The 14,428-nt window shown below is 46.3% G+C and overlaps 1 protein-coding gene across 1 annotated transcript; it reads left to right on the top strand.

Moving 5' to 3' along the window:
• Positions 1-4,373: 4,373 nt before the first annotated feature.
• Positions 4,374-7,094, top strand: POU3F3 (POU class 3 homeobox 3). Its single transcript, XM_061629400.1, has one exon. The coding sequence runs from the start codon at positions 5,618-5,620 to the stop codon at positions 6,950-6,952; it is 1,335 nt and encodes a 444-aa protein (XP_061485384.1). The 5' UTR covers positions 4,374-5,617; the 3' UTR covers positions 6,953-7,094.
• Positions 7,095-14,428: the final 7,334 nt, after the last annotated feature.

The following is a 14,428-nucleotide window of genomic DNA, read 5'->3' as shown; positions in this document are numbered from 1 at the left end:
TGCCGACCAGCATCAGCGCTGTGCTCGAGTACTTCAAAAGTTTTATTTTGTCCTCCAAACTGTGCCGTATAAAATTAACGACAACCAATAAAATTAGCGTATATGTTACGACTGTTAAAGTCCAAAACAAAATAAAGTTAGTTTCAGCGAAGCTAAAAAAAGCTCCGCTTTTGGCTTCGTTCCTCTTTGGCTGGACCAAGGCCCTTTTATCTAAAGCCCAGTGCACAAACATATAGCTTAATGTGACTAGTGTTCTTCCTTTATTTCTTTCTCTATGGCAACCAATATGTTCCGCTCAGAAATGTTCCCCCATCAAGGAAACAAATGATCTTGAGGGAGCAGCTTTATACGGCATCTGTTCCAATGGAGCACACAGAGTTAACCCCAGTCAAAAGGGAAGCTGAGCGCATCAACAAGAAGGGGGAAATGAGCGATTCTTCTCCACCCCCATCTGAAACCGACACCTCCCCATTTTACAAGCTCTCTCCTCGATTTGCTACCGGCATTTGCGACGGCGGCGGCGGCGGCGTTGGTGTTGTTACCCGATTCGCATTAGCTTGGGAGCTGGAAGGGGTGGGGGTATCTCAAGCGCAAGACGCGAAAGGAAACAAGATTTAAGAAGATGATAATAAACGAAGTCTCTGGCCAAGAACGAGAAAAACCCGATAGGTTGGGATTTAGAACACGGGATAAAGTTTCCTAGAGCATCCAAAGCTCCCCCCATTTCACTTTTCCATTACAACACCACCAACAAAACCAACATTGCTGTGGTACAAGAAAAAGACTTCTTCCAAGTCGTTACATGGGATCTAGACTAAGGAAGTAACCAGGTTACTGGGCGGTGTGTGTGTGTGTGTGTGTGTGTGTGTATGCGCGCGTGTGCGTGTGTGTGTGGCAGAAAGACAATGTGAAGCCTGATTCCTTCTAATGTTCCAGCCCCAGCCTCCTTAGAGAATATAATGAAGGGATGTCCTGGTTAGTTTTGATTGATTAGACTCTTTCTGATGGACTTTCACTCCAGAGCTTCAGATGTTGTGCCTAACCGCCTGTTCCCTGGTTAAACCTCTCTGTGCATCACGCGCCGGCCTTCTACTCCTCTTCCTCCAACCCATTTTCTTTCCATCCAGGTCATAGCAGGTGCCCAAGGTCTCTCTCTCTCTTCCTTGCCTTGGCCCCAGAATTAGGCACACAAGTGGAGTTTTAAAAGCTCGTGCCCTCAGCCCTTGCTTCGGCGGGGAAAACAACAGCATCATAAACAGCAGCAGCAACTCTCCTGTCCTGAAGATCATTGCCAAACGATAAACACTGCTAATCACAAACTCATCTTCCAATTTATGTCCGCTCTCGGTCTCTATCCTCCAAGTGTTACACTTTTAGATGCTCCCCAAAAGTGCGACACTAGCTAACAGCTAAGAATTGCTTTAGTTCCCTGGGATGACTCCAGGTTAATCTTTCACTAAGGTGTTTGAGAAGATAGTGTGTACCTTTTAAAAAATAAAATAATAAAAAGTTGTATTCCTTTCAGAGAGTTTTCACATACTCCCAATCTTATATTAAACATTTATGTGTACACACACAGGCGCACGGGCGCACTTCCAGAAGACATTTATGAGAAGGATAAAATACATGAAAAAGAGGAAGGAAAAGATAGACGCACTTACCAAAATGAGCCCCAAGACTTGGAGAATTTGTATTTTAAAGTGGTTTTGGAAGAGGAGAGGAAAATTCGTGTTCTCGACTGCAGCGAAACGATCCAGGGTAAGATTTTCCGTTGCACTGACTCCACTAAGCCCGGCTCTCCACTAGTCTATTATTTTCACCAAAATAGATGAAAATTTATGCAAATGAAAATCAGCACTAACTGTTCTCCCCTTGTTATACTTTGGAATTTTTTTCCCCAGACAAAGCAATCACAGTCTACAAGGAAGGGGGGTGGGGAATGAATTGTTGGGGGATGGGGAAGATTAACTTTGTGGGGTTTTAAAGTAAATAATAAATAAATAAACCTATAAACTTGTCTAGTAGGATCGTTTGTTTTATGGGTAAATTATATTTCAAGATAATTTTAAAAAACTTATTATTAAGAAAGTAGGTCTGCAGAGGCGCTATCACGTTTCATCAGGCCACCTGAGACGGCTTTTGAAAGCGTGTACTGTGAAATTCATAGCAGTAATTTAGACAAAATCCTCACTGTATATTAATGAAAGACGGCCCCATGGCACCGTTCCTATCCTCCCCATTCAGTGTAAACAAAACCACGAGACTCACTCGGTTTTTGAGCCTGATCCAAGCAAAATCGGCTGGAAAAGAAAACATGGGGTTCTGGCACGGACTATTCAAACGACTGCACCTGGAGATCTCAGATTTATTCAATGAAATCTGTGTTAGATCCTTCATCTATATGTGTATATCTAAAAGGTGGAAACCTCTGGAAGACACATGGGAACACAATGAAGAAGAATTCTGAATGTTTAGGGTTGAGCTATCAGAGCTCTTCAGATCTGTATACTTCATCTTAATGGTTTTTCTAAACCTACCTAAGATGGTATCTTTTACTCTGCACGCAGGAGCTGGACAGAGTCCTAAATAAATTCCACCAGCCTCCAGTAATCTGCACATCACGCCAGCTCCGCATACCTTTCTCACTAGTGGGGATATGTATGCAGTTCGTGCTGTACAAATTCACCTAAGCTGGGTTCTTCTGTGGTGAAATTATGAGCAGGAGGGAGGGACGGGGGCGTTGTATTGCAATGTAAACACGCCGGTGCATATACTGAGGGAGGGAGGGGGAGAGAGAGGGAGAGACCCACGCGCGCACAGCTACACTCAAATGTGGAGGGGATCCACTCTCTGGATGGCCGCGACTGCACCGCACACGAGCACAACAACACGCAAACACACAATCGTCATTAGCCAAGATATGTTCCTCGAATGTCCGAATGGTATTATTTCACTGGAAATCCCCGTGGAGTGTTCAATTTGCCCTTGTTTTGGTTGCCACTTTCTCTTTTTTCTTGGTTCACTGAGGTTGCCTCTGTGCTGCGTTTCCGCTTCGTCGCATCGTTCTCCCTCTCCCTCCTTCCCTCCCTCCCTGCCTCTCTCTTCCGCCCACCTTAACTCTTTCAGCTGGACTAGCAATAATACAGTGTTTCGTAGAGTCTTTATCCAAAATGCTTCTGGCATGGCTATTTAAATATTATATATATATATATATATACTACATATTATGGAAGGAAATAGGGTCACTTGACGGATCTGAGAGGCATTCCGTTGTTCGGAATGAACAAAAAAAATGAATTGAGAAGCATTGTGGATTAACATAATTTAAAATAGGCACATGGAAGCTTTCTCATCTTCTAAAAGGTAAGGTATCCTTTTGCTTGATGAGGCCTCAGAGCGCTCTGTACATCCACACTCCCCCAACTGGGAGAGAGAGAGAGAGAGAGAGAGAGAGAGAGAGAGAGAGAGAGGAGCATTATACTTTCCATAAGATGAGGAATAACCGGGGCAGTAAAACAAAGAAGTATGGGGCCGCTTGCACGCAATGAAGGAGCAGAACTGGCCGTTTAAACCTCTGTCCGATGCGGGCTTTTCAGTGATAGCTGCAAAAGGCTTGGAGGGGTGCTGGCGGCAGCACCTTTGTGCCTCGGAAAAAAGCAGATGCAGAAACCGGCACATGGAACAGGAAAACTTTGAAATATACCAGAGGGGAGCGGTCCGTTTTTCTTTCTTTCTTTAGATATGGACTCTGTGAATGCAGACAGCCTTCTGTGCCACGGCCGGTTACAGATAATAAGTATTAAGCGCCCATAAGAGGAATCATATGCATGCAAGTAAATTAAGTACAGTGTTAGATAGTGGATTTTTTTCCCCACGCCTTTTCTCCCTCCCCCCGCTTTTTCTCATTGCCCCCACCTCCTTTCTCCCGCCTCCCTCTTCTCAGCTCATTGCCGGGAGAACTCAGATTTATTCACTGGGCTCTAAGAGTTAAGATGTTGTGGGTAGGAAGGGAGGGAGAGGGGGGAAGGAGGGAGGAAGGGAGAGAGAAACCAAAGGAGGGGTGATGGGGAGAGGGGGGTTGGGCAGTTCTCCAGTATCCACGACACTTTGCCTAAATTAAAAAGCAACCAATCGGAACGGCCGGAAGGGGGGCCTCGCGTCCTGAGCCACTCATTCCGGGCCTGCCAATCACTCAGCGGGTAGCCAATCAGCAGGGGCCCTTGCGCTCGACTTCCTTGTATTTGGGAAAGTGTGGTGGTGGTGCGCGCGCTCTCGGCGGAGGGTAAACATTCGACAGTCCCTGCTCTGAGAGGGAGGGACAGAGGGAGAGCTGTCAGAGGGAGAGAAAGAGAAGGAGAGGAGGAGGGGGAGGAGAGGAGGCGGCGGCGAGGGAAGAGGAGAGCAGAGCTGAGCGGCTGTACTCCAGCACCACCAGAGCACGCTTCGCAAGCCTGGCAGCCAACTTCCCCACCGGAGTTAGTGGCTAAAGGATACCATATACGCGCGCGCACAATCACACATCGCTCCACCAAGGCAATTCCACCTCCTCCCTGAGACAACAGCTGGATCTTCATCTTGCTTTCTCCCCAACCCCCACCCCTTTCTAATTACAGAGTGATCAGCAATTTTAAACTTTTCGTGGAGAGGGGGGTTGAGGAAACAGACATTTTTGAACTTATTTGCTTTGATCATGTGAGAAGAAGAATTGGGACAACCTTCCCCCCCCCAAAAAAGGAGGGAAGGCTCAAAGAGAAACCAACATGTCTTCTCCAGACTCTCGCAAGAAGGTGGCTCAAGGACTCTTGTTTCCAAGGGACCCGGGCGCTTCGACCGGACGTCAACTTTGAGCAATGCGTCGCCCCCAGCTTCGCCTCCGCCGCCGCCGCCTTTGCCAGCATCGCCAGAAGTTTTCTTAGGACATAAACAAAACTTGCGCGCGAGAGGGGGGGGAAAGGGGGGACGAAAGCGAGATCAAGGAGCCGAGCAAAGACAGCGAGAGAGAGGGAGAGGGAGAGACAGTGTGTGCGCCTATGCGTGTGAGGGGCGAAAGAAAGGAGCCCACACGCACTCATTCACAACATACAAAGCCTTACAGGAGGGGAAAAAGGGGGGAAGAGAAAGTTTCTCCGTGGGGGAAAAGAAAACAGCAGCAGCAGCAACAACAACAACAACAGCAACCCAGAAACTGTGAAGGAGAAATATGCTCCTGAGGGAGTGAAGGAAAGCCAAAAGGGGAGTTGTTGGTTGACCTCCCTCCCCTCGCCTGTTCCCGCTCTTTTCCCCCCCTTTCTATAAATATATATCTAGAGAGATATTTGGTAATGTATTTCTTGCTGCTGAGGCAACCCCTAACAGGTGAATTGCAATAAGAGGGCGGGGGAGGGGGGGCGACGACGACGCGAAGAAGAAGAGCCAGTTTTCCCTGAGAGGAATCGCGAGCCCAGGAGGGGGACGCGCACGGAGCACGCCTCGGTGCCGGCCGGCCGGCGGGCCGGACAGGCTGAGCTGAGCTGAGCTGAGACGGGCGAGCGAGCGAGCGAGGATTCTCCTCACACATTCCTGGGCTGCGGCGGCGGCTGGAGTACGAAGTGGAGGGGGGGGAAGGAAGGCAGCGGCGATGGCTACGGCGGCGTCTAACCCTTACCTGCCAAGCAACAGCATCCTGTCGGCGGGCTCCATCGTCCACTCGGACGCCGGCGGGGGGATGCAGCCGGGCAGCGTGGCCGTCACCTCGGTCTCCGGCGGCGGCTACCGGGGCGACCCTTCCTCGGTGAAGATGGTCCAGAGTGACTTTATGCAGGGCGCCATGGCGGCCAGCAACGGCGGCCATATGCTGAGCCATGCCCACCAGTGGGTGACAGCCCTGCCCCACGCTGCCGCCGCCGCGGCAGCTGCCGCCGCCGCCGCCGTGGAAGCCGGCTCGCCCTGGTCCAGCAGCCCGGTCGGCATGACGGGCAGCCCCCAGCAGCAGCAGCAGCAGCAGCAGCAGCAGCAGCAGCAGCAGCAGCCCGACGTGAAGGGAGGCGGCGGGCGAGACGACCTGCACTCTGGCGCGGCGCTGCACCACAGGCCCCCGCCGCCGCACCTGGGCCCCCCGCACCAGGGCCACTGGGGGGCCACCACGGCCGCCCACCTGCCTTCCATGGCCAGCCAGCAGCAGCAGCAGTCGCTCATCTACTCGCAGCCCGGAGGCTTCACGGTCAACGGCATGCTGAGTCCTCCGCCCGGCAGCCAGAGCCTGGTGCACCCGGGCTTGGTGCGGGGCGACACGCCGGAGCTGGGCGACCACCCGGGCCACCACCACCACCACCATCACCACCCGCACCCGCACCAGCACCACGGCGGCGGCGGCGGCGGCGGCCTCAACAGCCACGACCCGCACTCGGACGAGGACACGCCGACCTCAGACGACCTGGAGCAGTTTGCCAAGCAGTTCAAGCAGCGCCGAATCAAGCTGGGCTTCACGCAGGCCGACGTGGGCTTGGCGCTGGGCACTCTCTACGGCAACGTCTTCTCGCAGACCACCATCTGCCGGTTCGAGGCTCTGCAGCTCAGCTTCAAGAACATGTGCAAGCTCAAGCCTTTGTTGAACAAGTGGCTGGAGGAAGCCGACTCGTCCACGGGCAGCCCCACCAGCATCGACAAGATCGCCGCGCAAGGCAGGAAGAGGAAGAAGAGGACATCCATCGAGGTGAGTGTCAAGGGGGCCTTGGAGAGCCACTTTCTGAAATGCCCCAAGCCCTCAGCCCAGGAGATTACGAACCTAGCGGACAGCCTGCAGCTGGAAAAGGAGGTGGTCAGGGTTTGGTTTTGCAATCGGAGGCAGAAAGAGAAACGGATGACCCCCCCGGGGATCCAGCAGCAGACGCCAGAAGATGTCTACTCCCAGGTCGGCAACGTGAACTCCGACACGCCGCCCCCACACCACGGACTCCAGACGAGCGTGCAATGAAAAAGACAGTCGCCATCGTCGTCGTCATCATCACCACAAAAGTGAGAGGGATTATTAGGGAGAAGGGAGAGAACAGCGGGCGAGACAGGCAAGCAAAGCGGTGGTGGGAGTCGGGGTGGGGGAGGGGAGGGAGAAGAAGGGAGGCAAATACACAAACAATAACAGGAACGCGCACCTACAGCCCAAACCCAAACCTGCCTGCTTGTTTTGTTTTAAATGCATATCTGGAACGCTGCGGGTTGTCCATCCCACTGATAGAAAGCCTTCTGTGCTATGGTGAGAAAAAGAGCGGTTTGAAGCCCAAATACACACGCACAAACCCAAACCCGGCTGTTGTTCCCTTCTGTAACAAAACAAAACCTAAATTATGCCCTGTTGTTACTGTTGTTGCAGCAGCATTAGCAGCAGCGATAGAACAACACCTACTTCGGCACTCCTCCTTCTCTTCCTCCCTCTCTCGCTCTCTGTGCTCCATCGTCCTTCACTAACCCTCACCCCCCCCCGCACACACACAAGCCCTCTAAAAACTTTTCTTTCTATTTCACACGCACACCCACTTTTAAAAAAATGAAAATGAAGCGGTCACAGAGGGAAGGACCGGAAGAACAGGAGTGAAATTGTTAGAAGATGCTCGCCTGCGTTCCAGAACTTAAGTTGTTTCTTGGCCAAACTACATTATTGTGGTGAAAGGCAGGAGTCCACTTTGAAAGAAGAAACATTGTTTTGCAAAATGGTAGCTTTCTCTAGGTATGGAGAAAAGGGGGAGATAATGCTCGCAGCGCTAAAAAGAAGCAGGCTGGACAGGAAAGCAAATATATATATTATAAGGAGAAAGAGAGAGAGAAGGAGAAAGGTGGGAGGGAGGGGTAAAGAAAGAAAGAAAGAAAGAAAGAAAGAAACATAAGCAAATGGAAGGATGACCCTGAAGAGAAAGGGGTTGGAGGAAGGGACTCCTACCCGGAGCAGGGGGTGGGGAAGCCAGGCGAGGTTGTTGGTCTTTAAAAGTTGGAGCTCTGTAGAAGGATTTTGCATGAATTAAGGGAAACAGCGACATAAAGGGAATAATGCAGGGCTGTTCCTGATGGCTGCCAATCATCCTGGAAGATTAATTTTTAAAAGTTCACTGCTAATATTTTTTTTATTAATATTTTTTATTTCTGGACTAATTCAGAAAAAAGGGATTTAAAAAGAACTGGGCATCTGCAGCTGCACTTATCTGAACTTCTGTCCTAAATCCATTGCCAACTTGATTGAACGGGTGCTGTGGAAGTGATTATATAACACTGCCATTTCCTCGCAGTGTTTTTGGTAGGTTTTAATAAACAGACTTTTCAACAAACAAACAAAAAGAAAAAAAGAGAAAAAAGACAGCAATAGAGAAATGTTTAGATCCGTTGTTGATCTAAAAAAATTTGCTTTATATTTTCATTAAATGACTTCTTTTAATATTTTATTCAGAATACCTATGAACTGCTGCAAAACGGTAATTTATTTTTTCCCCAGATCTTGTATTACGTGTTTTTTTCAGACGAGCACAAATTTTAAAAAATGAAATAAAAAAAATACGGACAGCTATTAGGTAATAAGGGTATCTTTTGATGTGATAATTTGATTGTAATTTAATTTGAGTAGTGATTCCGTAAGAGCTGATTGAGAAAATAAATTTGTTAGAATGAAATAGTCTTTGTCTGATGCATCAAAAATTGTGTCGAGTAAGCTTTCTTTAAGAAAATACTGAAAACCTTATCAATGACAGAATCAAAGAGAGAACCAACGGGTGTTCTATAGCCTGTTTATGGTATTTTTACAGGGAAGGGAGGAGAATCCCCTCTTTACTATTGGCCAGGGTTAGCTTTTTAGAAGTAAGTCAGCTCCTTATAAATCCATATATAGTTCCACAGTATTTTTAGATCAGTGTACTGAGGGTGTGTAATGGGATTATAAACCAAGACTTTATTTACAGAAGGCCATTGTTTGATTCCTTATTTAAGTTGTAACTCTAGGGTAGTAGATCTCCTCTACCAGGTGATAAGTGATCAGCTGTAACAGTTTAACCACCCCCCTTTCCAAAATATAATACACAGGGTGCTTTTTAAAAGACTGTATGTTATTTGGAAGGATTTTCTGTGTGAAACTTTTAAATTTTAATTTATTGCTATAATTTAACTAATGGTACTTCTATACACACGTATATGTATACAGAAAGAGAAGAAAGAACTCAGAGTTTTAGCCAGGGTTCTGGTAGTTTACAATTATTGCGTTGCTTTAGGGATGTGTGCAGGATGTGACATGGGTACACGTATGAAGTGTTTGCCCTCCATTCTACAGTAGCCAAACCTTGTATAATAAATATGAGTGTTGGTGATATTAAGGATGTCTGTAGAAGCACTACTAAAAGTAGGTTAGCATAACTGTTTGTTCTTGTTATAGTCATGGAAATATACAGAGCAGAGTGCCAGGAGAGGTTTGGTACCCACATTTGTAAACCTGCTTTTGAGTTGTGATATCCCAAAAGCTAGTCCCATGGCCCACTAAACAGGAACAGAAAAAATTTGATGAGAATGAAGATGATGGTGAAGTAGAATATAAGGTTTCATTTGAATGTTAGCTCCTTTTCTTTCACTTGATATATGGTATGATGATCGCAGTAGTTTAGAACCAGGAAACAATATTAATTCCTTCTGAATGTCTCAGTTTTAAGTGAGTCCAAGCCAACTAGGTGGCTGAATCCTGAAATGCATTGTTTTAAGTTTGAATTAAACTACTAAATGCCACAAGCATGTTGATTGGCAACATCCAAAGAGGGGTGGGAGAGGTTTTTGAGGGACGAAGCTAGTACAGAACTGTATTTCTTTTAGATGGTCCAGCGGAAGGTGGGCACTCAAAAGAAAAGAAGAACTAGGCTCCAACAATTGTAGTGCAGGCAAGGGAAAGCAGAAAGCAGGTTCCCCAGTCTGGAAGCCAAGAAGTTGCTTATACTTGGTGGATACTATTAGCAGGTGAGATAGAATCCTGTTTTTCACACAAGAGGAACGAGTCGGGTGGGATGGTTTTATCAGAGCAGAGATCTGTTTACATGTCTTTGTTGTTTTCCTTAATAGATTGGGATGAGAACAAAGGGCTAAGAGTAAGCCTCATACTCTTTTTTATTAAAAAGGCAACCTTTACAGCTGTTTTTTTAGGTCAGTCACTTTTAGAAGCCGGTGTTTGCAAAAGGCCCATCTCTGTATCCTTATGATGCAGAAAGGTGAATTCACCAAGGTGACTTACTCCTCCCCACCCCACCCCACCCCACCCCATCCCATCCTACTTCTTCAAATGGAATCCTCTGAATGTATGTAGGAACTTCAGGGTTACAAAGCCATGAAACACATAAAGCACATAAATGAGAAGCTTCAGTTAAGGATTATGTAACATGTAAATAATGAAAATAATGTTCTATATCACCAAATCTCTAAATGGCCCTAAGCATTATATTCACTTATAAATCCAGTGTTCTGTGATTGGTAGTTCCTTTAATCTTATCCCATATTCCTCCTGTCTGAAAGGAGGTGGGAGTAAAAATATGTTACAAAGTTGTATTTAATCAGTCTGCATGATTATGAAATATAATAATTTACCTTCCCTTTTCTGAAGCCTTTTCCCACCTCCTCTCCCCCTCCCCCAAATTCTCAAATTGCCTAGCTGACTTCTAATCACAATCGCATTCAAACCCCTAGTCAATAAATAATTTCCAAGTGTATTTAAACTAGTCACTCAACTGTTGTTGACCATAATTTTTTGGAATTTAAGCAAAAACCTCCAGTTTGCATTTGAAATCACAGCATCTTGCCTTTTCTTTTTTTCTTTTGAGAAATATTTTCAATGTAGTGAATGGAGTTTTCATAGTGCAATAGTCGGAACTTGTTTTGTATGAACAGTTTTCAACTGAACCTTCAGAGAACAATCGGCTCTAATAAAAATGCAGTATATATTATAGATAATTTTATCAATAAGTGTCATATTTTCCATAAGTTTAACACTTATATTTGTTTTTTAAAATTATATATTTGTAAAATATTTATCCTGTGAAAAGCAACAATATATTGTTGTATTTATTCGTTTATTTTTGTAATAAATGATCAGCATCTTCAAGCTAAAGACAAAATGACATTTTTATATCTTTATAGAGAATATATATATATATATAGTACACACACACATCTTTTAAGATGCAGACATATTTGCATATAAATAGAAGAAAAATAAATCTGTGAGTGACAGCTTTTAGTGATAAACCGGGAGCTCCTTGGCCGCATGCAGTTTAGTTTGCATGGAGTTCCAGGGTGATTAATCAAACTCTAAAATGGATGCAACAAGTATTGGCCCTGGCTGCAGGCTTGGAATTAATTATTTAGGATATGGACCAAATTTCACAAGTCCCAGCCTCTGTCTGTTTCAAGGAAATTGGTCAACAGTGGCAAGATGGGAGGCTAAAAGGGACCAAAATGGGAGGGGATGGCTGGGGAAAACTGCACAAATATTTGCCTTTTCTGTTGGAAATGTTTAAATGGGTGCAAGTTTCCAAAAGCACGAAGAAGATCTTGGTGGTGTTGATGTACCAGCTGCAGGGAGATGTGATGTTGACTGACAGACAGTCTTCAACTAGTCAGTCACCCTCTGAAAGCTTGACCCAGAGTGACATAAACTCCCTTCTTTCTCGCCTGCCAGATTAACGAACACTAGGCTGGAGAGAGAGAGAGAGAGAGAGAGAGAGAGAGAGAGAGAGAGAGAGAGAGAGTCGCGGTCTGCATGTGTGTTTCGGGCTGAAGTGAGGGAGAAATTCTAAGGACACCCAGTTCACAGATCTCTAAAGTTAAGGGCCAAACTCCCATTGATTCTTAACAGGAGTGGGTTGGGCACTCCCTCTGTGTTGGAAATTTGGGCGAGAAAGAGAAAGATTAAATGTGCAGTCCTGTACACAGTTCTCGGGGAGCAGGCTCTATTGAACTCAATAGGACTGCCTTCTGAGTAGACATGAATAGGATTGCTCTGTAAAGGTCACTGCCCTTCCTCAGGCGAACCTCAGAGTCCAGTGGCATTCAATGGGAGCTTAGAGGCAGAGGGCGTTGTTCCTCCAGAGATGAAGCTCAGCTCTTGCCAGCCACTTTGCCTCTGCTGTGAGTCTTGCCACCTCCACCTGATGGTCATTCCAGTGACGTCATGGCTAGTAATTCTACATCCATGAAAGGGCTTGAGAGATTTATAGTACAATCCTATGCATTTACTCAGAAGTAAGCCACATTAAGCTTAATGGAGCTTGCTCCCAGATAAGTGTCTATAGGATTTCAGCCTAAAAGAAATCAGGGTGGATGCTGTTGCTTCCTTTACCCTATTCTCTATGTTTTCATAGGGAATGGGTGAAGAGAAGTAATAATAAGGGAAGTAGATGCCTTTGAACTCTGTGGGATTCGCTTCCAAATAAATATTCTTAGATACGGGCTGTAAGCGGTTCATTAAAACCTAACATTCCTTCCTATTTAACAGGGTTGTGGAGCTCAAGAGGTCACTTTGTTAGCAAATTAAAGCTGCAATCCAGTATGTGTCTATTCAGAAGTAGGCTCCATTGGGTTCAATGGGACTTACCCCCAGATAAGTGTTGGATTGCACTCTAAGGCTGCTATCCTATGCAAATTTACCTAGGAGTAAGCCCCATTGAACTCAATGGGCCTTACTACTGAGCAAGCATGTATAGAATTGCACCCCGAAGCTGAGTGGCTAGAGACTGTCACTTTTCCGTGTGTAATGCTCTTCTGTAGTCTCAGCATGGGAGGCTAACGAGGGTGTAAGAAGTCAGATACTCTCCTTCGTTCAGTGGCAGGTTATGGACGTCTGTGTCATGCTAAAGAGCTTTCCTGTTTGTGAATAGAAACCACGGGTGGCGCTTACTCTGGACTGACTGATCTGGAGTACAGAGGGTTGTCGTGACTGTCTCCTTTCTTTCACCCTTTCTCTCGATCGTTAGTATTAGTACAGTATTCGTGTATTAGTATTAATTTGCAAGACGAAAAGGCGAGATCCTTAGAATGTGTTTGAAATAGTTGTTGGGTAATATCAGAGAGAGAGGAAATATCCTCCTCAGCTTAGTAATATCTGGCTAAGATCAGGTGGATGAATGGGCCTGCTTGAAGATGCAATGGGCCTTGGCCTTGGCCTTGAAAATGCAATGGGCCTAAGCAGGAGGGGGAGGGGGGCGGAGGGATCGCAATGAATGGCTAGAGGAGAGGACGGGCTGCGGCCTGCTGGGCTCCGTATGGGTCCGCGCGCGTGCCTGTGTGCTCTTTGGGTACTGGGTTGTGAGGAAATCTCCCTCTTTCTCCCGAGGGGGCGAGGAAAGAGGTCATTCTGCATGAGGCCGAGAGAGTCGAGGGGTGGTGGTGGGGTGTCATTTCTCCTCTCCTCTGCTGCCTGCCTTGCCGGCCTGAAGTGACAACTGCTGCCCTGTCCCACAAGTTGTTCTCCTCGTGGCGACCATTCAGCCAAAGGCAGGATCCTTTCTTGGAGATTTAAATTTCGCGGATGAATTACCGTAAACGGGTTGCTTAGCAACTAAATTGAAGCCTGCTAAGAATATGCAAGTCTTTTTTTTTGTATTCTCATTAATAAAAGAGCCACTGTGACACAGCAACCTGACTTTGGATCACTGCATCTTCTGTATAAGCCATCGTAGAATGCAAGCCTGCTCCACCATTTAATTACAGATGAGAATGGCTTGAAATTGAATGTTTTTGTTAATGTACCTGCCTAAACAATTATGAGTTGGGGCGGGGGGTGCGTTTGTGTTTGTTTCCAGTGGAGTCATAATCTGCTTTGTGGAATGGGAATTAGATCTTCGTGGCTGCGACAGATGAAACCTCAACTTTTTTGTGGGGTAATGTTCCAAAACCACTTCTCCTCCTACCCCTGATATTTCTCTCCCTGATATCAGAAATCGGTATAATATTTGGAGGCACAGGGATGCCACAGTAGTTGGATCACACCAGTTGAAGAAAGCAAAGTGTTTTGCAGACCGAAAAAGCTTCAAGGATGGCTGCAACAGTCACAAATACAAAATAACGCAAGTGTGGGATTTCTTCCCACTCCCCCGACGATTTAGAGGTTTTTGCTTTTTTTTTTTTTTTAGTTTAGTATCACTGGCTGCGTGCTCGTTTAAATCACGCCTTCTCGGGGTTTGACTCGGTTGTTTTTAAATGAATACACAGCTAAATATTTGCCTTGCACCCCCTTTTTCATTCCTATCAGCTTGTACGGCTTTGTTAGTTTAAAAGCGCTGGGTTTTATTTCTCTACCCTTTGGATATACAATTGCTCTCAACTTTTCTGCCAACGTGCAGCCTTCCAGAGGGGGTGGGAATGTAAACCGAAGTCACTCCGTTGCAAAGAGCTTGACTTTTTCCACAGGTAATTAACCTACTTCTGGTTCAATATTACTTCATAA

The sequence above is a fragment of the Rhineura floridana genome, chromosome 5, assembly GCF_030035675.1.
Source record: "Rhineura floridana isolate rRhiFlo1 chromosome 5, rRhiFlo1.hap2, whole genome shotgun sequence".
NCBI classification, from domain to species: Eukaryota; Metazoa; Chordata; class Lepidosauria; order Squamata; family Rhineuridae; genus Rhineura; species Rhineura floridana.
Note: the sequence above shows the minus strand (reverse complement) of the source record. Positions and strands in the feature narration are given on the sequence as shown.

What these genes read in the sequence shown, in the direction of transcription:
- POU3F3 (XM_061629400.1), top strand. Translation starts at nt 5,618, where the DNA reads ATGGCTACGGCGGCGTCTAACCCTTACCTGCCAAGCAACAGCATCCTG.